The following is a 24,383-nucleotide window of genomic DNA, read 5'->3' on the forward strand; positions in this document are numbered from 1 at the left end:
GCCTTGTGGAAGACTGGGGTTAAAACTGGGTGTCTATATATTAGAAAGTCCTGCCACTCAACACCTGGCCCAGGGCGGGGTCTGATGGGCTCTATAAAGGACTGCTGCTGCCGCTGCTGCCGCTGCTGCTGCTGCTGCTGGGCAGAGAGGGCTTCATTTTGTTTTGTTTTTGTTTGTTTAAATTGCTGTTATTTTTTTACCTATGTCATTTTAAACTGTGACATTAATGCTGTATTCTTAGTTTCTAGGTTTTGATTTATGTGGAAATTGTTTCCCATTTGGTTGTGTATTTTTTTGATGTGGTTTATTGATTGTTTATGACTTTTGTAATTATGTGAATCTTGTTATGCTATGAGCATTGTTTTTTAACTGTGGAAAGGCGGCATACAAATAAAAAATGATGATGATGATGTAGGAACATTTCCCCACTGGCTGTCTATCAACCCCAAACATACCTGAGTAATTGCTATACAGTGGATGCTCAGGTTGCGAACGTGATCCATGCGGGAGGCACGTTTGCAATCCACAGCGTTCGCAACCTGCAGCGCCATGTCTGTGCATGCGCGGGTTGCCATTCGGTGCTTCTGCGCATGCGCAAAGCGTGATTTAGCGCTTCTGCCAAAACCCGGAGGTAACCTGTTCCGCTACTTCTGGCTTTCGGTGCATCCGTAACCCAAAAACTCGCAACCTGAAGCATTTGTAACCCGAGGTATGACTGTATAGCTAGGACGAACAGCTTTCTGGAAATCAGGGAAGACAAAATGTATAATTCCCTCTCCCTCCTGAAACCTTCCCATATAGTGCAGCGAGGATAGGGATCGTTTTTATTTTGTTTTTCTTTTAAAGTCATGGTGTGCATCTCCCAGCCTTAACCCCCATTCCCTCTGGGATGCAATGAATGATTATGGACTCAAACTGCTAAATCTCCTGTCCCCATGTGATTTCCCATCCCTATCCATCCTCCACCTGCAATATTCCTCAGGACCTGGAAGCCAGTAGGCAAAGGTTCTTGTCCAGTGTCAAAGGGAGTCTTGTCACAAGCCTCTGGTGACCTTTTCGGAGAGGAAAACAACCCTGGTTAAAGGCTGCACCCCTAGAACATCTTGCCATTTGAAGAAGCAGGCAAGTAGAACGCTGAGTGTCCTCTGGGCAGTCCCCTTCTTGCACACACACAGCTGTATACGTCCCATTCACCAAGCAACCAACCCTAATTTAATACATTATAAAGACTGCGGTTTCTACGAGACGTTTCTATTCCTCACCAGCCTTCTGCTTACCACTTTGCCGAGCTGTCACCCTTCCCCTCGGTTTCTGCTTCAAGGCCATAATTCTCTGAAATGGTGCAAGTTAAGTTTCTATTCTCTTCCTAGCTGCCCAGCCTAAATGTATTTTGCTGCAGGTACCTGACCCTGCTAGACCACATCCTTTGCTGATCGTGTTATCTCGAGTGGTCTCATCACACCAGAGCTGCTTGCTTCTCTCATTTTCCAGAGACCAGATCTTTCACTTACCACGTAGAACGAAAATGAGAGACACAATCTTGAAACATTCAATTAAGGAAGCAGTTCAATTGTTGGAGGTTTGAGACGGGTATGATTTCAGAATTGGTGCGGTATCTAATTGTACGACCCTCCAGGATGTTGATCAGTGTGGCATTCTTCTGGGCATTTTCAGGTGAGTAAAAGCAAGAGCAGATTGTGCTTTGGAAGTCGGTTCTTTGGGGACAACGCTGGGCAGAAGAGCCTGCAAGATGGGTGGTTATTGCTATAAGCGTTCTACAAATGGGATAGTGAGGCTGCTGGAGTGAGTTTCTGAAGGGCAGGAGAACCAAATGAATGGCAGTGAGTTTAGACACTTTGTTCTCCTTTAGAAAACCCAGAGCAGATCACCCCACACCCTGGGTGGAATTCAACATCACGAATTATGTTGAATCTTCCATCTGCACAAGCAATTCAGCTTGCCAAACAAAACAATCCCTTTTCCCCTGTGTGCTGTTCTGAGCAGGGGCGTACCTAGGAGTTAGATAGGGTGGTGGCTGCCAAGGGTGCAAAAATTGCCCTCAGTTTAGGAAGTCATTGGCGGAGCGCGAAAGGCAATGAAAAGGAAACTCTTTGAGTTTCTGGTCCATGGTCTCTCTCAGCTTTGGAGGCACCTATATATCTCCATGCCAAAGAAGCAAGGGGGCCTAGTTATGTCTCTGGTTCTGGGAGTTCTCTTGACCCATCCTAGGCCAAATTTGTGGGATGTACAAGGGGAGGAAGGGAGAAATCTCTTTTGAATGGGTTGAAGCCCTTTTGCAGGGCTTCTGATGACAAGTTTCATTAGATGAATCCCCCCCGCTGAATCAACACATGGACCAAAATACACCTACTCTTGAAGTTTTATACTTTTCTGAATTTCGCGTTGGCATGCCACATAAAAAGACTGCAAAATGCATATATTAGTGTCCAAAAATGTTTACATTGGGCAGCCGTGCATAAAGACATGTATATAGGCTCTGACACCTGCTATTTTTTTAATGCCCCTCACATGGTGAGAAATGTCAGGGATGAACACTTTCCCTGTGGGTGGCTTTCTATGCGATTACATAGGGCCTTTTGGGTAGTGGCGCCCTCACTGTGGAGCACCTTCCCATTAAATGTTAAGGAAATAAACAACTATCTGACTTCTAGAAGACATCTGAAGGCAGCCCTGTTTAGGGACTTTTTTTAATGTTGGATGTTTCATCGTGTTTTTAATACTCTGTTGGGAGCCATCCAGAGTGGATGGGGAAACCCAGCCAGATGGGCAGGGTATAAATAATACATTATTTAGCACTGATGTGGATGCTGTCTCAGTGGCACAGCCAGTGTCATAGGATTTTTTGCATACCCTTCCATACATCTTCCTCTCTTTCTCAGTCTCAGACTCTCTGCCTTTCTCCAAAATGCTATTTCTTCACAAAAGCACTAGATTATCTTATCAGCTACTGGGCAGGGCCCCCTTCTCTGACAGGCTTTTTCTGTACAGATGTTCCAAGAAAAACATGATGATGGCCACCAACAGGGGTGACTTTTGAAAGGGATTAGATAAATATGTCGAGGATAAGGCTTTCAATGGGTATTAGCCACAAATACCATTTATGTATGGGACGCGGGTGGCGCTGTGGGTTAAACCACAGAGCCTAGGGGTTGCGGATCAGAAGGTCAGTGGTTCGAATCCCTGCGATGGGGTGAGCTCCCATTGCTCGGTCCCAGCTCCTGCCAACCTAGCAGTTCGAAAGCATGTCAAAGTGCAAGTAGATAAATAGGTACCGCTCCGGCGGGAAGGTAAATGGCATTTCTGTGCGCTGCTCTGGTTCGACAGAAGTGGCTTAGTCATGCTGGCCACATGACCCGGAAGCTGTACGCTGGCTCCCTCAGCCAGTAAAGAAAGATGAGCACCACAACTCCAGAGTCAGCCACAACTGGACCTAATGGTCAGGGGTCCCTTTACCTTTACCTTACCATTTATGTATAGCAGACAACACATGCATTTTCCTTCTCTGTTTCTTCCAGGCATGGCATCAGCAGTGCCCATCTCTTCAGCTCACAGTTGGGTCAACGCTACCATCAACCAGACTGTTCAGTTACCCTTCTCCCTTCAGCCCCCCAGTCCTTCCTGGGAATTCCTCCACATCACATGGACTTTTATTGCCGGCAACAGAAATGTCCTTATCCTTGCATACATTGTAGACAATTGCAGTGGAACAGCCCTCAAATGGTGGGGGAAAGAATGTAATACTAACAAACTGGTGGATGAGATGTATCAGCAGCGGGCAGACGTTCTCAAGAATGGCACGCTAGTGCTTCATCGCGTGGGGCTTCATGATGCGGGAATGTACCGCGCGACAATTAAGTCCATGGATTTAAGACTGCATGCGACAGTGAATCTCACCGTGACTGAAGGTAATGGACAGCAATGAGCATAAATAAATATTTAGGGTGCTTCATGCTTGGAATGATTGCCTGCTGTCCTGATGTGATCTCCAGGGCTTCAATCCTATGCGTTTTTAACTCCACTTAATTCAGTGAGGCATAAGGTATGACTGAGAATGCCATTGTTTCAGTTCTATTCGCATAGAACTGAAACAATGGCATTCTCAGTCATACCTTATGCCTCACTGAATTAAGTGGAGTTAAATCTATTTTGGTGGTTGTCCAACAATTATAACCTAAGGTTCAGCATCTGGCACGGCCAGTTCCTAGATGCTGAGACACCCTGATCTAGGCCAAGCTGCTGCTGCTGCTGCTGCTGCTGCTGCTGCTGCTGCTGCTGCTGCTTCTTCTTCTTCTTCTTCTTCTTCTTCTTCTTCTTCTTCTTCTTCTTCTTCTTCTTCTTCTTCTTCCTCTCCTCCTCCTCCTCCTCCTCCTCCTCCTCCTTTATGGAATTTATATACTGCCCTATACCTTCGGGGGGGGGGGTCCTAAGGGCAGTTCACAGAATAAAATCAGGATAGAAAACCACAAAATACCTAATAAAAATAAAAACAACAACCCAATAGCCCCCACTTATTGTTCTTATGTCATTCTCTTTACAAGAAAGCTACAAACCCCACAACACCCTCGCCACACATTTTCTTTTCTTTTCTTCTTTTTATTTAGTTTTTCAGATTTTAAAAATTTACAAACAACCAGCACAGAAAGAGAATTCCGAATAATCTCCTGAACTTTCCTCCTCCCCTTTGTGGGTCCTTATATTAACTTTTTCCTCCTGCATCTTATGTATTAATCCAAATCTTTTAAATCTCCATTATACCCCAAATTCAACATTAAACTACAGTTGTTATTCCAATCCTACTAATAATTTTTATTGTTTACAATGGTTCTAAGGCAAATTATATATTTCCCCCATTCTTTGTTAAAAATTTCATCTTCCTGATTTCTTATTCTTCTGGTCACTTTTGCCATTTCGGCATAGTCCATCAACTTAATCTGCCATTCTTCTCTGGTAGGGACTCTGTCTTCTTTTCATCTCTGAGCCCCAGGTTGTTTGTACTGGTCACCATATCACTTTCTCCTTAAAAACAAAACGTAGGGCAGCTGGCTGCACTGTACAACACAGGGCTGGCAAGACCCCATTCAACCATCTTAATTTCCCAGAAGCTTATATTTATATGAAACTTAACATACAGGAAATGTTATTCATCAAGTTGTAGAAGTGTAGAGTTACAAGGGACGCCAAGGGGGATGTCATCACAGGCCATCAGGCAGGAGAGGAACCAACCCCCATAACAGGTTGCTAGGAATGGATAAGATAAGATAAGGAAAAGTCCTAACCACCTGCTATTTATTCAATATTTACAGAGAGAGGGTTGGGAACACAGCCTCTTGGAATAATGGTGTTGCCCCCAAGTAAATCTCCCCTCCCCCTTTTCATTCGTCATCTCTTCTATGGTGGTGCTGAGCGCCCTTTGCTTCTGAGCTCTTTGCTCTCCCACTTTTAAGGCCCACTGGGTTCTGGGAGATGGTGGGTCTAGAATGCTTTCTAGTGATAATGTGTCAGCCAGTTGCTCCGGCCCTGCCTCCTCCTCCTCTCCCATTATTCCCCAGCTTTTCCCCTCATCTGCCTCTGAGCTGTGACCTCCCTCAAACCCCTGGTGTAATTCTGAACTGTCTTCTTCTTCTCTGGAAGGGTCAGGATGGGGAGGTGGTCTCCACTATTCCTCCTCTGCCCAGTACCTGACATGGGCTTCTGCCATGAACCCTGTAAATATTTAGCAGTAGCTCTGGTCTGAAGCCAGAAAAATGACAGATCATCCTAACTATAGCGGAGTAAAACAAGCCAGCTTCATACACCATGTCTTGATGTTGGCTTGTTTTTAAGGAGGACGTGATATGTTTCTTGTTTTTCACCTTTTCTGATTCAATATCCCCTTTCTTTCACCTCCACAACTGCCGTAGGAGCAGTCATTAACCCAGGAAAAACTCAGATGCAAACGTAAAGGTATACTTGTGAGCCCTCATTGATATCCTGACACTATACAGTGGAACCTCAGTTCTCGAATGCCTCCATTGATGAACAATTCGGAACCTGAACGCCAAAAACCCCAAAGTAATTGCTTCCATTTTTAAACTCACCTCAGAAGTCAAACAGCTTCCAAGGTGCATTTCTCAACTTTTTCAATGGATTTTGCTGACCGCCCACTGATCCTCGGTTTCCGAATGTTTCGGAAGTCGAATGGTCTTCCGGTACGGAATATGTTCGAAAACCGAGGTTCCACTGTATAATCCTTCTGACTCACCAAATCAAAATCAAATATCTTTAATACGGTCAATGACCAGGAAGCAATTTATAAAATATGACATTAAGAGTAGTATTGTGCTACAAGTAACAGTAAAAATATGGCCAATTCACAGAATTGGTGCTTATATTTATGACCAGGTTTCGAGTTTTAAGTTTTTAAAATTCAATTCAGGAGTCGCTACTGTTTATTATTGTTCCTTCGATGTTTACAGTTTGAACTCCTTTGTAGACATCATTGCTCATCTTATTCTTGTTGCAATGTAACAGTACTTTGCCACGGACCTGTTAATTTCGGGCTCTTTGTCAGCTAAGAGGTGTCTGATATAGGTGTCATCTGTACTACGAGGTATTTTCCTCAGAATCGGTTCGATCAGCTCTTTTCTTGAGTCTCGATATAATGGGCAGTATAAGATGACATGCCCAATGGTTTCGATTTCATTGCTGTTACAGGGGCATAATCTTTGTTCGATCGGTATTTTATTGTATCTTCCCTCTAGAAGAGCTGAAGGGAGAGCGTTAAAGCGGGCCCTGGAAAATGCCCATCGGTGTTTAGCGTTGTCTAGAACTTTGAGATAGTTTGCTAGATGTGGCCTTTGGGAATTGTATAGAAGTTTATATGTTATCGGAAGTTGGTTAAAGTCATTTTGGGTTTCAATGTCCCTGAGTCTTTCTTTGATTATGTTCTTGGCCCTTCCCCTTTCTAAACTTAATAAATACTCTGGGGAGAGACCATATGTGGCCAGTTTTCTGAGAATGCCCTTCAACCAGCTAGATTGGAATTTGTCAAGAAGCATCAGGGAAAGTAGTCCAACCGGCGAGTTGTTAAGTCTTAGCCAAGTGCATAAGGTTCTTATCCATACTTTGGCTTTAATGCTGTATAAGCCCGCTTCCAGTCGTAAGGCAGCGTTTGGGACGCATTTAGGTGTTTGCAGGAGTGATCTAAGGAAACCTGATTGTATCTTCTCATATGGGTCTAGATTAGAGAGGGAGACGAGTGGTGCGCCGTATAGGATTTGTGCTGTTGGTTTTGCAACGAATAGTTTAATTGTAGCAGGAATGAAATTTCCTCCCGTTGTATGATGGAATCTTAGGATTGCTGTTGTACTTTTTTGTGCTGTAAAGGAGCTGTAGTTTATGTGGGCAGTCTTCTTCCTTGATGCTTGGAATATCACTCCTAGATATTTAAAGCATGTCACTTGTTCAATCTCCTGATTGTCTAAATTCCATCTGTATATTTTCCTTTTGTTAGAGAAAACCATGATTTTTGTTTTTTGGTAGTTCACTGCTAGTTTCTCTTCTCTACAATATTGGGATAAGCTGTTAAGAGCTCTTTTGAGGCCCATCTGAGTCTGGGACAATATAACCGCATCGTCTGCATAGAGTAGGATAGGCAGTTTTTTGTCTGCTAATTTTGGGGCGTGTGTATCCGCTCCTTGTAGGTGGTCTATTAGGGAGTTTATATAGATGTTGAACAAAAAGGGGGCCAAAATGCATCCATGTTTAACTCCCTTTGTTGTTCTAATGAAATTAGAGAGTTGACCTTCTTGGCTGCATCTTATACGAAGTCGTGTGTTGTTGTACAGTTTGTATATTAGTAGCAGCAGACGTCGGTCTATGGATGATTTGTTGAGTTTGTCCCAGAGTTGAGTTCTTGGGATGGAGTCAAAGGCTGCTTTAAAATCTACAAATGCTGCGAATAGGTGGTGATTGTGATGCGACGTGTATTTCTCAGCTAGGTGCTGTAAGATCAGGCAGTGATCCATTGTGGATCTCCCTTGTCTAAATCCTGCCTGTGCATCATCAAGAATCTTCGCTCTTTCTATCCATTCGCACAGTTTCTCGCTGAGGTGTTTAGCGTATAATTTACTTATTATATTCAGGAGGCTTATAGGTCTATAGTTGGAGGGATCGTCCCTCAAGCCTTTTTTGTAAATGGGAATAATGATGGAAGTCCCCCAGTCGTATGGGATCTGTGCAGTTCTATCTATATATGTGAACAGAGAGGCTAGCAAGGGGGCCCACCAGTTCGCATTGGTTTTAAATAGTTCTGCTGGTATACAGTCAATTCCGGGGGCTTTCCCGTTCTTTAGTTGGTCAATCAGCAGATGGGTCTCTGTTAATGAGACTGCTGGCCATGGCTGTATCTGATCATCCGGTATGTCTAATGCATAGGACTCATCGCTAGATTCCTCGTAAAGATTATGGAAGTGCGTTTCCCAGGCTTTCATTGATATGCAGCAGGATAGTTGTGATAGGCCCCTATCCGGCTGTACAGCTACGATTCTCCAGAATAATGATGGGTTACTTGATTTGGAGGCCTCTATCAGTTGCTGCCATAATAACTTCATTGCGTATCTTTTCTTTTGTGTCAGAAGTTTTTTGTAACTTCTTTTGGCTTCAAGCGTCTTTTGTCTGTTGTCCTCTGTTGGATTATTCTTATGGCAGATGAAGGAGTGGATCAATGATTTCTTGGAGGTTATACACTCATGATCGAACCACTCCCTGGAAGTTTTCCGACGGTGGGGAGACTTGGAATTCGGTTTTAGAACAAACTCTTGAATTTTTTGTATAAGCATTTCATATGTTGTCATCATGTTCGGGACGCTCTCTATTTCTAAGCACCCTTCCATAATTGCTTTTGAGAGACAGTAGCTCTCCTCAGTTTTATACCAGTTAGATATCCGCTCGCTCACTTGTCCGTTCCATCTGATTTTCTTGAGGCCTGTTCCGGGTGTTAGATCTGGTTGATATCTGTGTTGTGGTTTGGGCAGATCAAAGGGTAAATCACACACGAGGGATAAAGGTAGATGATCAGTTTCAGCTCTTGCTGTAATGGTGAATTTTGATATCCTAGGGATCAGGTCCTGGGAAACAATGCAATAATCTATCGTTGACAGTTTGTGTCCTGACCAATATGTGTATTGACCAGGATAATCTCCTTGTATAGCCCCATTCAGTAAGTGTAGATTCTGTCTGTAGGCCATGTGTGCTAAATGTAGTCCTCCAATGTTGCATGTCTTATCGTAGGATGATCTTATCATTAGGGGTGGGATAGTTTCCATTTCCGGAGGCCATTGGTGAAAATGTGCATATAGGGCGTTGTCGTTAGGGCCCACTCTTGCATTTAGGTCACCAGCTAGTAATATCATGGCTGACGGGTGTTGTCTCCTCCATTGCACCACGTGGGCTTCCACTTCTTTCCATAGTTGTTCTACTTGTGCCTGCCGACGACATGTAGGTAAGTATAAGTTTATGCATAGCAGTTTGCTTTGTCCGAAATCTAAAACTGCTGCTACAGACCATTCATCATTGGAGGGTAATTGGATAATATTAGCTTGTATCTGTGTTGAGAACAGTAAGGCTAAGCCTCCTTTGGGTCTGCCCCCTCTTTGACTAGGTGTTGCTCTTTTAATACATGAGTGGTAATTATCCAGGTAGAGCTCGTCTATCGACCAGGTTTCCTGGATGAACAGGATGTCAAATTTAGTGAGGAAGTCCATTAGGTTGGGATCTTTGCTTTTAGCTCCCCACCCTGCGATGTTCCACGTACAGGTGGTCAGCTTGTGATTTTTGATTGCTTCTGACTCACCTATAATGATACGATAATCTTTATTGTCATTGGCCCATACAGAACAACGAAATTGAAAAAATCTACATCAGACATTAAAAAACCAACAAGCCTGCTATCCCAGCCTGCTCTAACTTATGGATATTTGTTTTAAACAAATCACATTAACAGTATTTTTCTTTCTTTTATTCTGCTTTATCTTCTTTATGTAATTAAATAAAAATAAAGGATGGCTTTCAGCTCAGTCCTACTCAGAACAGACCCCCTGAAGATGGCTTAACTGAATAACACCCATATTTTTTTAAAAAACAAAAACAAAAGCTGTTTGGAGTCACATTCCAGCCAAGCCTAAAGCACCCAAGGTGTTTTAAGGAAGACGTGATATGTTTCTTGTTTTTCACCTTTTCTGATTCAATATCCCCTTTTTCTCACCTCCACATTTACTGTAGGAGCAGGATCATTAACCCAGGAAAAACTCAACACTGAGAATATGGTTCGGATGATTTGGGGTGGCCTCCTCCTCTGCTTCCTTGGGCTCTTGGTGGTAGATGTAAGTGATGCATTTCTTTAAAAAAAAATATTGCTTGGAAAAAGAGCAAAGGGAGATGTTGGGTGTCTTCCTCAGAATAGACCCTCTGAAGAAGGCTTAAATGAATAACACCCATTTTTTTAAAAAAGAAAACAACCCAAATACAAAAGATGGTTGGAGTCACATTCCAGCCAAGCTAAAGCACCCAAGGAGGGCACAGGGCAAGAGCCAGAGAGAGACATGGCCTGTGGAAGTTCTAGCAAAGGTAAAGGGACCCCTGACCATTAGGTCCAGTCGTGACCGACTCTGGGGTTGCGGTGCTCATCTCACTTTATTGGCCGAGGGAGCCGGTGTACAGCTTCCGGGTCATGTGGCCAGCATGACTAAGCCGCTTCTGGCAAACCAGAGCTGCACACAGAAATGCCGTTTACCTTCCTGCCAGAGCGGTACCTATTTATCTACTTGCACTTTGACGTGCTTTCAAACTGCTAGGTTGGCAGGAGCAGGGACCGAACAACGGGAGCTCACCCCGTCACGGGGATTCAAACCGCCAACCTTCTGATCGGCAAGTCCTAGGCTCTGTGGTTTAACCCACAGTGCCACCCGCGTCCCTAGTGGAAGTTCTAGAGGTCAAGAAAGAGAATTCTGGAGTGCCATGTTCTGCCCATATGCCAGAGGTTCCTCATCTGTTCCAAGCCAAGTGGCAAGGGGGAACCTGATTTCTATGTTGTGCTAGCAAACTGTTGCTGCAAAATAATCATTATGGGAACAGGGATCTTTACTAAAGCCTGCACAGCTTGAGGGCCAAACTCCACTCTTTTTATCCTAGCATTTTTGCACAGTGGATGGAAGCATCACTCAGGGAAGGAAGACTGTGGGCCATCCTGGGAAATCTACTATTGACTGGAGCTGATACGTCATGAATGATCCATCTGCTCATTTCATGAATCAAGGAGAGCAACAGGACACCTATCAAAAATTGGGAACTGTTGTCTACCCCATCTACCCCCATTGCAGGGCTGCAATTTTCAGCCACTCAAGTATCATGATCTGGAAGTAACCAAATATCTTGAATTGAAACAGGCATACAAATATGACTTCACCCGGCACTGTGAAGCCCTTAAGTTCAGGCAGCAGAGAGAGAACCAGTGTCTGGACTTCAGCTCTTAGACTTCAACTCCTAGCTGCCCCAGTCAGCTTGGCCAATGGTCAGGTATGAAGGGAGTTGTATTACAGCAAGATAGGCAATATTCATGTGTGCTCAAGTCACAACAAAGAAGGGCAATTTCTAGGCACTCTAAAGGTCAGACTGTGCCCAGGAAGAATTGGCCATGGAACAGCCAGAGGGGTGGTAACCCTGGACTTAATCTTAAGTGGTACCCAAGGCCTGGTGTGAGATGTAAGTGTTGTCGAACCAATAAGGACTAGCGGTCACAGGGCTTTCAAATTCAATATATATGTAGCTAGATAATTGCCGAGAAAACCCAACACAGCCACTTTAGACTTCAAAAGAGGTGTAATGTTATTCACTCACTAAGGAAGCCCTCTGACCTCTCCATAGAGGTTATTTAGGTTCAAAGTATAGTTAAGCAAAGAATTTTCAATGGCTTGTCAGTTCCCAGCTCCCATGTGACCCCACCTTTGCTTCTTGGTGAATCCAAAGTTCAACTCTACAATTTTCTAGACCAAATAATGGGTGAGAAACTTTGTTGCCTTGCCTGCATGGTATTCTGAAGGAGGGAGCTTAATTCTCACCAGAGGCATACAGTGGTACCTCTGGATGCGAATGGGATCTGTTCTGGAGCCCCGTTCACATCCTGAGTAGAGCGTAACCTGTGACTGCGCATGTGCGCGTGTTGCGATTCGGCGCTTCTGCGTGACATCATTTTGAGTGTCTGCGCATGTGCAAGTGGCAAACCCTGGAAGTAATGCGCTCCGTTACTTCCAGGTCACCGCAGAGCGCAACCTAAAAATATTAATCCCAAAGCTACTTCAACCCGAGGTATGACTGTAGTTCATAGCTGTCAATGTTTCCCTTTATTTAAGGGAAATTCCCTTATTCTGAATAGGATTCCTCGCAAGAAAAGGGAAAAGTTGACAGCTATGCTGTAGTTCTCAAATCCTGCTTGCTCCAAGATCAGGTATACCCTACCCTACCCTACCCTACCCTACCCTACCCTACCCTACCCTTCCCTACCCTTCCCTTCCCTTCCCTTCCCTTCCCTTCCCTTCCCTTCCCTTCCCTTCCCTTCCCTTCCCTTCCCTACCCTTCCTTTCTTTTCTTTTCTTTTCTTTTCTTTTCTTTTCTTTTCTTTTCTTTTCTTTTCTTTTCTTTTCTTTTCTTTTCTTTTCTTTTCTTTTCTTTTCAGTATAAGGCTATGAGAAATTGCTTTGCTTATTCTCTAGGCTTTTCAGTAGTCAGGGATACTTTAGAATTAAGGTGTGTCTGTAAATGCTTAATGATTATTTGCTGCCTGGATATTTTTAACCTTGCTGTCTGAAGCAGCACCTATATATGCTGTCTTTCTTCATGTATGTTCAATAAATCAATCTTTTTCTTCTACCTGGTGTGACAAGTTCTTTATTGGGTGTGCGAGCTAAAGGTATACACATGTTTTTAGCGGATGCACAGCCTGGCTCCACATAAAAGTTTCCACATTCCCAGAGCTGTGCATTGAGTTCATGCCTGTGGTGAACACATATGTGGAATCAGATGTACACTGCCTAACAGTTACGTAGTTAGGGTCAAATCTTTCCAATATGTTTGGGAGCTGTATAAAAGCTCAGCTATAATGTAGACTGCAGGGCCAGGAGTTAGCCTTACGTGGTTGATAAGCAAAGTGTGTGTGTGGGGAGTATTAGAGACACAAAGGCTTACTTTAGAAAATGAAAGCCTTGTCCAAATGAGGAGAACAAAAAAGAACACAAATTTTGCCTAAAAACATGCAAGAGGACAATAAGGGATGCAAAAAATAATAATTTGTGGAGCACATTGCTAAAAACCTGAAGACTAACAGCAACGAAAGATTTAAATACATTAGTATCAGGTGACTGCCTAGTGAGGTGGTTCTTTGAGAGCGTCAGCAAGCATATAGACAAAGGTGGTTCAGTTGATATTGTGTGCTTGGACTTTTAAAAAGCTTTTGACAAAGTAACTCACCCAAGATTATTGAATAAGCTTAGCAGTCATGGAGTAAGAGGCAAGGTCCTCTTGTGGATCAGTAACAAGTTAAATAGCAAGAAAAAGAGGGTAGGATTAAATGGACAGTTTTCTCATAGAATTGCAGAGTTGGAAGGGTCCCTGAGGGTGATCTAGGCCAATTCCCTGCAATGCGGGGATCTCAACTAAAGCATCCATGACAGATGACCACCTAACCTCTGCTTAAAAACCTCCAAGGAAGGAGAGTCCATAACCTCCTAGGGCAGCCTTTCTCAACCTGTGGGTCCCTAGATGTTGTTGAACTACAACTCCCATCACCCCTAGCTAGCAAGGCCAGAGCTCAGGGATGATGGGAGTTGTAGTCCAACCACATCTGGGGACCCACAGGTTGAGAACCGCTGTCCTAGGGAGACCAAGCATGCAGAAAATGACCAGAGGGTAGCCAGCAGAGTGCTTGTGTGCTGTTTCTCCATTTGTTTCCGGGCCTCACTATTGGCTGTCAAAAAGTAGCAGGGGGAGAAAGAGAGAAAGAAAGCTAGAGAGAGGGCGAGAAGTAACTTGCCCTCCTCTGAAGTCTTGGAAGGAAACTGACGCAAGGGATTTGAATGCTCAGGCAGCTGGGCTGAAAGTCTGCGCTACAGCCCAGTCCTACCCTCTCATTGGTTTAAAGTCAAGGGTCACCAACAAAGGGTCTAGAGAATCACACGTCGCCCTCCAAGTTCATTGTCCTCTCAGCTGCCCCATAGGAAAGCATGATGCAAACTTTTGCAAACATGTTTTCTCCTGCCGTACACCTGCGCAAGCAGCCGCAAAGAGAGCGTGAAACTTCGAGGATGTGATTATATCTCCCCTGCAATTATCAAAAACATTGTGATTGATTTGTGTTCTCATAGGGTTTTCCAGAGGTCACTTTTGAGATCAGTAATAATAATAATAATCAGAATCCAGAATCATTGATCATTCTTTTTGCCAAGTACGGAAACAGAGCAACATAAATATATATACTGAGCTATTAAGAAGGAGGGCTGGGAGTTAAACCATCAGAGGTGGTAGGCTAGTCTGAAATTTGTTTCTCTGTTAGCACCAAAGCCAGCCCCGAGCTCCTCCTCTGAGAAGTCAGTTACAGGATGAAGATTATGTGTATCCTTCCTAGCAAATGCTTCTGTCCTTGCTCTGAATATCATAAAATCAGTTGAAGGAAGTTCTCACTTGTTTGTGCCTAAAATGATCCTTCTGTTAGTCTTGCTTCATTTGCCAGTTGAGGTAGCAATGATGGAAGATCTAGATCTGTCAGACCTACGGACATCTTCAAATAATTATTACAGTCCAGGGGATTACATCATTGCTGGAGTTATACCTGTGAGGACCGCTCTGTATCCAAAACACGCTTTCAGGTCTGACCCTGTTGGTGACTTCCTCCCGTAAGTGCTATTTGCTCATAGCTTTCGATTTTTCTCAGCCAATTCTTATCTTTCCTGTATACAGTCTATATAGAGAGTGAGCAGCAGATTCTTAAGCTCCATAGTTGAGCAGAATGGTTTGAAATGTGACCGGGACAGTAGGAGGCTCACCTGCAGATATGAAGGAAATTTGCCCCAAAGTTGTAGGGTCTCTACCCTAGCACTGCTTTACTCCATCAGCTTGAGTGGCTTCTTGTCACATTTTCTGCAAATATCCATTTTAATACACTGTTTAAACTGGTCAACATTCCATTTGTTTTCCATCCAGAGTATTGCAGATGAACTACCAGCATGTTTTGGCCATTTTGCTTGCCATTAATGAGATCAATGAAAATCCCAAGCTCTTACCTAATATCACCTTAGGCTACAATATCTTTGAGAACTGTTTCAGTGTCAGGATAACCTATGAAGCCACAATGGACCTCCTCTCAACTGGGCATTGGATGGTCCCTAATTTCAGGTGTGGGCAACATGGAAAGAACCTGGCTGTTATTCAAGGAGGGGACTTCGAAACTTTTCTTCAGATGTCAACCATGCTAGACCTCTTCAAGATCCCCCAGGTATGGAGAACGGGGGGACCTGTCAGAGCAAATCTCAGATGCAACTTTTTAAACTTGAAAGCTTTCTCATAAAATGTGAGGGTGGTATAAAAGCAATATAATATTAAAAAGCAGAACAAAACAATAATGAAAATCACTACTCAGTTTTTAAAAAGTTGTGATAAGCACATGTACTCTCACACTTCACATTCTGTGTGATACAGAAAAAGAATATAAATTGTTAAAAATAGAGTAAAAGTAGTTAAGTTTGAAAACGTTTATACACAGTGCAGCTGATACCAACTTGTTGCACCACACAGATGGATGGTTTCTTGCATGCACACACACACACACACACACACACACACACACAATTGCCAATGGAGCCAAACGTACAGTGAATGAAAATAAATGCCGATGATCCTAAACCCACTTACCTGGCAGTAAGTCCAAAAAAATTCAGTGGGACTTAGATCTGAGTTTGAGTGGAAGCTATTTTAGGATGGCAATCTCTCTTGTGGGATGGATTGAGTAGGTAGAGGAGGATATATTAATTACAAGTTATCTCTCCTAGCAGCAGTGGGGTTGAAGAGAGTTTTGAAATCCCATCCTTGGCAGCAAAATTAAAAGCATGAGAACTAGGCTATACAACCTTGTCTTGAGCAAGTCCAGCTAACCAACTATGTATTGGTTTCCCCCTTCTCTCCCTGATTAACCACAGCACAGAACCACAACACAGATTGTAAAGTAAATGAAAGATAGTGTTTACTTATTTAATTTCTTGCACTCATTTTCAACAAACAGCAGGAGCAAAAATAATGCCGGTAAAAATACTTCCAGGTTACAAAATACAGCGGTACCTCGGGTTAAGAACTTAATTCGTTCTGGAGGTCCGTTCTTAACCTGAAACTGTTCTTAACCTGAGGTACCACTTTAGCTAATGGGGCCTCCCACTGCTGCCACGCGATTTCTGTTCTCATCCTGAAGTAAAGTTCTTAACCTGAGGTACTATTTCTGGGTTAGCGGAGTCTATAACCTGAAGTGTCTGTAACCTGAGGTACCACTGTACATAGTTGAATTCTAAAATGGAGTCTAAGCTGAGGAAGAGCGTAAACATCCATCCATCTCCATTGAAGACATGATATAAAAGGAAAAAGAGCCAGTGAGCAACAGGAAGGAGAAGGGTTTCAATCTTTCTTTTCTTTCACCTTGAAACCACACAGAGCTCTCTCTCTACCAGTTGCATTACTATGTTCTGAGTCTGCCTATCTAGAAATTTACAGCTCTGTGGTTGTTAGCCTCTAGGCTTACTAATTAACAAGAATATACATTCTTAGATTTTTGGCTGCAAATCTCCCACAATCTCTGGACATTATTTCCAACGCTAAACATTCTTTCCTTTCCTTTCCAGCTCACTTACGGTTTTGTCAACCATATTCTGAGTGACAAAGCTCACTTCCCCTCTTCCTACTGGATGAGCCCAAAGGAAGCTCCACAGTACAGGGGGATTTCTATGCTCTTGCTGCATTTTAGGTGGACATGGGTTGGTCTGCTTGCTCCAGACAATGAAGGTGGAAATCTATTTGTGAGAACGATGAAGGCGATGCTCTTTAGGGATGGCATATGCATAGCCTTCACCTTTGGGATCCCACAAATATTTTCTGACCTTCGTGTTTCAAAGAAGACACTTTTAAGAAGCCTAGCACTTCTTTCACAGAGGAAGGCCAATGTGATTATTTATTATGGAGATTCTGACACAATGTTTCTGTTGCCACATGCGCTGTACAGAGTTGAACTAGAAATCAATGCCCCGGTAGGGAAAGTTTGGATCTCTACAGCTCTGTGGGGCTTCACCTTAAGCACATCTTTTGAGTACTGGGACGTCATATTCTTCCATGGTGCATTGTTCTTCAGCATCCAAATGAAGAAGGGTTCAAAATCCCAGGGCCTTTTCTTGACTCAAGATGAAGATTCCTTCGATCAGATTTGGTCAGAAATATTTGATTGCTCTCATTCCAAACATAGATGGTTAAGAGAAACCTGGAAAAGGTGCATGGGGAAGGGGAAAATGGAAGCAGTTTGGCTTGGGAAAGGCATGTCTGCGGAGATCTATGTTGTTTATAGTGCTGTCTATGTCATGGCACATGCCTTCCATGCTCTGATGACATCTGCATCTAGCTGTGTGATGACTACAGAACAAGGCAGATTGGACCTTCTGAACATAGAGCCATGGCGGGTGAGAGAGGGAGGGAGACAAAGAAAACTAGCCACCTATAGAGGTGGTTCCTCACTGTGCTTGTGCTTATTATCTGTTGTATCCTCACTTATTACTTCCAAATCAGTCACTGCTTGGTAGGGTGGGGAATGTCACTCTGCTACATCTTGTCATTGGACGTGATCCTTTGGTTCACTCCTGCTAGGCAGTTCGAATCCCCACGACGGGGTGAGCTCCCGTGGCTCGGTCCCTGCTCCTGCCAACCTCGCAGTTCGAAAGCATGTCAAAGTGCAAGTAGATAAATAGGTACCACTCCGGCGGGAAGGTAAATGGCGTTTCCGGCTTAGTCATGCTGGCCACATGACCCAGAAGCTGTCTGTGGACAAATGCCGGCTCCCTTGGCCAATAAAGCGAGATGAGCACCGCAACCCCAGAGTCGGTCACGACTGGACCTAATAGTCAGGGGTCCCTTTACCTTATCCCTTGTGAATATTCAGGAAGGTTAGCTGAGCAGGACTTATAACCAGGGTTTAGTGTTCCACCAGTTATTTATAATTTCGATTTTATACAGCTTAGAGAGGGAGAGAGAGAGGGAGAGAGAGAGAGATTACAGCTCCATGTCCTTCCATGGAGGACTCCATGGAAGTTTTGTTTAAAGCAGAGGTGGCCAAAGTTGGCCCTCCAGCTGTTTTGGGACTACAATTCCCATCATCCCTGACCACTGGTCCTGTTAGCTATGGATGATGGTAGTTGTTGTCCCCAAACAGCTGGAGGGCCAACTTTGGCCACCACTGGTTTAAAGTGAAGGTTCTTACTACCACAAAAAAATAAAATAAAATTGAGAACCACTGGATTAGTTTTTGCAACCCTGTTGTGCATGTGGGTTGGGGGTGGAGGCAAAGGATCTCCTGCTTCCCTTTCTTCCCTCCCCAGCACATGTTCAATTAGAGTTTAAAACACTTGGGTCTGGCTTTCAAATAAGTTTGGCGATTGGCTCAGGGTTGGATAGGGGCTGATCTGAAGTACCAGATTGGGTGCCATCTTGCATTGAGAGGGGAAGGTGCTGGTGTGCACAGTTCTAGTAAATAGTTTACAATCAATTTAAACATTCTACTGTTCTGGTGGAAAATGTTGTTTTTAAACTAATATTACTTCAAGAGAAATGGCTATAGTAAAGGTAAAGAGACCCCTGACCATTAGGTCTAGTCGTGGCTGACTGGGGTTGCGGCGCTCATCTCGCTTTATTGGCCAGCTTCCAGGTCATGTGGCCAGCATGACTAAGCCACTTCTGGCGAACCAGAGCAGCACACGGAAACGCCATTTACCTTCCCACCGGGGTGGTACCTATTTATCTACTTGCACTTTGAGGTGCTTTAGAACTGCTAGGTTGGCAGGAGCAGGGACTGAGCAACGGGAGCTCACCCCATCATGGGGATTCGAACCGCTGACCTTCTGATCGGCAAGCCCTAGGCTCTGTGGTTTAACCCACAGTGCCACCCGCATCCCTCTAGAAATGGCTATAGGTTTGACCTATTTCCCCTCTCTAGTGGAGGTTCCCTACCCCGGCTGGCTCCTCTCAGCTTCTGCCTTCATTGATTCTTAGCTTTATCTTCAGACACTTCACTGATGCAATGACAACTCAATCAACATACTGCCTGACTGCCCCCTAAATAGCGCTGTGCCTATAATTTATATTCTCATTGGAGGGCCCATTACTTTGAATATAATGCCCACTCATGGATCTATCACAATTTAACCCTTTTCAATTATCCCGACCCATATAAAAGCTAGATTCTGTGGTTCATCAAGACACATATGGCTAATCTGTCACAGTCTTGCTGCTTCTTGGCAGACCTCCAGCTGAACCCACCATATGCATGAATCACTGCCCCAGGATTTCATTATGTAGCTGCCCAGACCTCTGTCAGAGATTAGAAACTTGTTCCCACGTTCCAGAATTGCATTGGTTGCGGCAAAAGGTCTACAAATACTGAAGGTTTTGGAGGAAGAAGTGAAATGCGTAATTGTTTATCCATCTTGCAAATATTGTCTTTTTAGCTCCACCCCTTTGTGAGAAGCATCCACTTCAACAGTACTGCCATGGGCGAGGTGTATTTTGATGGAGATAGGGAGCTAGCGGCTGACTATGATGTTGTGAATTTTGTCACATTTCCTAACCAAACTGCCGCACGGGTGAAAGTTGGAAAGCTGCAGACCCAAACCTCCTTGGGTGTAGAACTGACCATTCATGAGAAGGACACCGTATGGCCCGGCTGGTTTAACCAGGTAGGGGGTGGGTTCTTATCTTACAAGTTGGGGAAGTGTAGCTAGCAATGGGTGAACCTGTCAGTTTTGGTTCTCCAAGATTATTCCAATCTTAAATTCAGTTCTCCACATTCTGGCATAATTACAATATTATTATTTTTTTACAGATAGGTAGCCGTGTTGGTCTGCCATAGTCAAAATAAAAAAATCCTTCCAGTAGCACCTTTAAGACCAACTAAGTTAGTTCTTGGTATGAGCTTTCGTGTGCAAGCACACTTCTTCAGATTCTTCAGTATCTGAAGAAGTGTGCTTGCACACGAAAGCTCATACCAAGAACTAACTTAGTTGGTCTTAAAGGTGCTACTGGAAGGATTTTATTATTTTTTTAATCCTCGTGAAAATCTATTAGCATTTTGGTACAAATTTATCCCAATATGTCTTCATGCAATTTTGCCAGATGTTCACAGTTTCCCCCAAATACCATATTTACTCAAATGTAATGCTCACCTTTTTGGGACAAATTACATCGTGAAAATTGGGTTGCACATTAGATTTGATGGCGCATTTACATTCGCCAGCAAAATACTTTTTTTGGTTTTAAGGTTTTGAAAATGGAGGTGTGCATTAGGTTTGATGGTGCATTAGATTTGCGTAAATACGGTATATCTCACTAACATAGAATAAGAATAAAGATTTTATTATTATACCCTGCCCATCTGGCTGAGTTTCCCCAGCCACTCTTGCTACTAACATATTCATTGTCATAGATTCTTAATATTTTCATATATGCATGTGTATGCATGTACGTACACCCACCAACCCACCCACATTCCTTGGCTGGAGAACTGCATTGCAGATTTTGGAGAAGTGCAGATTCCAAAGGAGGACTGTATTTCCATTATCATATTGTTTTAGAGAGTGTAGACTAGGTAGGCTTACTTTTTAATGCTGAGTTCTCTCCACCATCCATAAACGTAGCAAGTGTAGTGTATAATAAAAATAAAAATAAAAATAAAAATAAAAATAAAAATAAAAATAAAAATAAAAATAAAAATAAAAATAAAAATAAAAAATTATTTATATCCCGCCCTCCCCAGCTGAAGCCAGGCTCAGAGCGGCAAACAACAATAACAGTAAAACAGCAATGCTAACTGTGAGCCTGAAGATCTATCAACGAACAAACTACAGCAGCTGGGCTCTGTCAAAAATAGCTACAAGGTCATTGTGATATAGATAAGTGATCATGTATAACAGGCATGGCCAAACTTGGCCCTCCAGATGTTTTGGGACTACAGTTCCCATCATCCCTGACCACTGGACCTGTTAGCTAGGGATGATGGGAGTTGTAGTCCCAAAACAGCTGAAGGGCCAAGTTTGGCAATGCCTGATGTATAAGAGAAAACAAAGCAATCTCATGCCATCCTATTTTATTTAGTCTTCCAATGAGGGAGGGGTGGGGAAGATGTGGCCTCCAGATGCTGGTGGCGTCCAACTCCCATAAACCCCTGTGAACATGGCCAAGAGCTAAGTTTCCATGAATTTCTGGAGGGCCAGAGGTTTCCCACCCCCACTTTAAGGTGATAAAGGATTCCTTGTTTGAGTGTAATAGAAAAACTATTAACACAGTTAATATTCTAGGAGAAGTGCTTTGAACATGAGACACGGAGAGATATCATTTCTTCTGCAAGGCATATACCCACCAGAACAGAACGGTTTAGTAATTATTATTTTTATTATTATTATTTATTGAATTTATTTACAGCCCTATACCCAGAGGTCTCGGCAGTTCACATAAAATGATCGCAGTATATAAAATAAAAATAAAAGCAATAACCCAATAATACCCCCCCCACACACACAAAGAGCCACATTTTAAAAGAGCATAGGATGTCAATCAAAGGCCTGGTTGAAAAGGAATGTTTTTGCCTGGTGCCTAAAGGTGTATAATGAAGGCGCCAGGTGGACATCCCTGGGGAGGGCATTCCACAAATGGGGAGCCACTGCAGAGAAGGCCCTGTTCTTGTGTTGCCACCCTTTGGACCTCTCGGGGAAGAGGTGCACAAAGAAGGGCCTCAGAAGATGTTCTCAGGATCCGGGCAGGTTCATATGGAAAGAGGCGGTCCTTGAGGTGTTGCGGTCCTGAGCCATAACTTCAAACTCTGCTTCTATATACAAAGCAGTAATTCATCAAACACTCTTTCATTCCTTGATGTCCAGACAACGCCCCGTTCTACCTGCACAGAAAGCTGCCAACCTGGAGCTCGCAAGGTGGTGCCAGAAGGAAAGAAGATATGCTGCTATTATTGTGTCCTGTGCCTCGAAGGGACCATTTCTGTTCAGACAGGTAAATGGTTTTGAAGGAACAGCAAGTCCTGGGAGACAGGGGTTCTGAGAAGCAGCTTCAAGATGAAAGCATCCATGTTCGGCCTGAAAAGACGTATTAGCAAAGGAATACAGTGATCTTTGCAAAATTGAAACACAACGTTTCAAGGTGCTGATTTTGCATGGTTGTAGTCCTCCAACACAACGGAATTCCAGAGATTCCGCCAAAATCTATACAAACCAGAAAACGTGACATTGATGTGTTTTTGGATTCTCCATTTATAAAAAGGGAAAACATTGAAATTTGATGTACTGAAATAAGTTTTTCTTTCTTTCAGATGCAGGTTATTGCCTTGAGTGTCCAAAAGATCAATACTCAAACAATGAGAGGGATCAATGTATCCCCAAGACTATAGTCTTCCTCTCCTATGAAGAACCACTGGGGGTCACCTTGGTTTTCTTTGCCCTATTCTTGTGCCTAATCACAAGTGCTATTTTGGGAATCTTCATTAAATACCAAGACACTCCATTTGTTAAAGCCAACAATCGAAACCTCACTTACATCCTCCTTGTTTCTCTCCTGCTTTCCTTTTTGTCCTCCTTTCTTTTCATTGGCCAGCCTCAAAAGGTCACCTGCCTTCTCCGCCAAACCATCTTCAGCATCATCTTCTCAGTCGCCGTCTCTTCTGTGCTGGCAAAAACTATAACTGTGTTTTTGGCATTCATGGCCACAAAACCAGGGAACAGCATTAGCAGGTGGGTGGGAAAGAGTCTGGCAAATGGTATTGTCCTCTTTGGTTCTGTCTTTCAGTTTGGCATCTGTATTGCCTGGATCGAAATCTCTCCCCCCTTCCCAGAACTGGACATGGATTCCCAAGTCACAAAGACAATTCTGCAGTGCAATGAAGGGTCCATCACTATGTTTTATTCTGCCCTTGGCTACATGGGCCTTCTGGCTGCCATCTCTTTTATGGTTGCTTTCCTCGCCAGGAAGCTTCCTGGGGGTTTCAACGAAGCCAAGTTTATCACCTTCAGCATGCTGGTGTTTTGCAGTGTTTGGGTCTCCTTTGTGCCAACTTACTTGAGCACCAAGGGGAAATACATGGTGGCTGTGCAGATCTTCTCCATCTTGGCTTCCAGTGCTGGGTTACTGGGCTGCATCTTCCTTCCCAAATGCTACATTCTTGTACTGAGGCCTGATCTGAATACAAAGGAGCACCTAATGGTGAAAAGAAAATAAGAAGGTTGTGTCAAATGTATAGGTCAGCCACATTTCAGCAGTCTGTATATATTTCACTTACTACATTATCATGGCTCAGTCATACACACACACACACACACACACACACACACACAGTGGTGCCTCGCAAGACGAAATTAATTCGTTCCGCGAGTTTTTTCGTCTAGCGAATTTTTCGTCTTGCGAATCACGAATTCCCATAGGAATGCATTGAAATTCAATTAATGCGTTCCTATGGTCAAAACAAGTCCAAACAAAGCCAAATTTGGTACAAGAAGAGTTTATTAAGTGCTCTTTAAAGTCACACATACTGTAAAGAGCATTTCAAAAATTGAAGGAACAATAAATTAAGTTTCTAAACATGACAGAAAAACATTTAAAAATCAACAAAGTGTACAGTACATTTTCTAAGACTCTGGGGGACAACTCAAAGAAGGTTCCTCTTCCACTCTTTGCTTCTTGCTGAAGAACCCCCTCCCCAACTGTTCCCCCAGCCGCCCACCACACAGAAATTCAAATCCAGAATTTTTTTAAAAAAACAGCAGAGTGGCCCAATGGTCACAGAAAATCATAAAAATGCAGGAAAAAACCACACAAGCTTCCAGATTCTTGCAAACTGTGGCTTTTGGATGGAGTCCGGCACGTTTCCCTGCGCCACACTGGACTCCCATGGGTAGCTCACCATCAGCTTCCTGTAGCAGAGTCTTCGCAGCGGTAGAAAACTGTTGCAATGTGTGTGTAATAAATCAGACTGCACGCAGGCTTTCTTGCTTATCTCCAACAGCCTTTAATCGTGTAGAAAAACATCATACATCAGCCCG

At 43.5% G+C, this 24,383-nt stretch overlaps 2 protein-coding genes across 2 annotated transcripts; both read left to right on the forward strand.

Annotated features, from left to right (window-relative positions):
• Window positions 1-1,411: 1,411 nt before the first annotated feature.
• On the forward strand, window positions 1,412-12,204 carry LOC308470762 (uncharacterized protein). The gene is made up of 4 exons (XM_080994170.1): window positions 1,412-1,674; window positions 3,537-3,926; window positions 10,282-10,382; window positions 11,191-12,204. The coding sequence occupies exons 1-4, from the start codon at window positions 1,593-1,595 to the stop codon at window positions 11,272-11,274; spliced, it is 657 nt and encodes a 218-aa protein (XP_080850296.1). The 5' UTR covers window positions 1,412-1,592; the 3' UTR covers window positions 11,275-12,204.
• A 3,310-nt stretch (window positions 12,205-15,514) lies between these two features.
• Window positions 15,515-23,562, forward strand: LOC308465173 (vomeronasal type-2 receptor 26-like; the record flags this gene model as incomplete). Its single annotated transcript, XM_080984964.1, has 4 exons — window positions 15,515-15,541; window positions 19,794-20,028; window positions 22,129-22,344; window positions 22,661-23,562. 4 exons carry the CDS (start codon window positions 15,515-15,517, stop codon window positions 23,560-23,562), a joined length of 1,380 nt encoding a protein of 459 aa, XP_080841090.1.
• Between the last annotated feature and the right edge of the window lie 821 nt (window positions 23,563-24,383).

Source organism: Podarcis pityusensis (assembly GCF_964106645.2).
Source record: "Podarcis pityusensis genome assembly, chromosome: 2".
Taxonomy (NCBI): Eukaryota; Metazoa; Chordata; class Lepidosauria; order Squamata; family Lacertidae; genus Podarcis; species Podarcis pityusensis.

Coding starts and splice junctions, on each gene's coding strand:
- LOC308470762 (XM_080994170.1), top strand. CDS start 1,593: ATGATTTCAGAATTGGTGCGGTATCTAATTGTACGACCCTCCAGGATG. Junction 1,675..3,536: donor ATTCTTCTGGGCATTTTCAG/GTGAGTAAAAGC, acceptor TGTTTCTTCCAG/GCATGGCATCAGCAGTGCCC. Junction 3,927..10,281: donor GAATCTCACCGTGACTGAAG/GTAATGGACAGC, acceptor CATTTACTGTAG/GAGCAGGATCATTAACCCAG.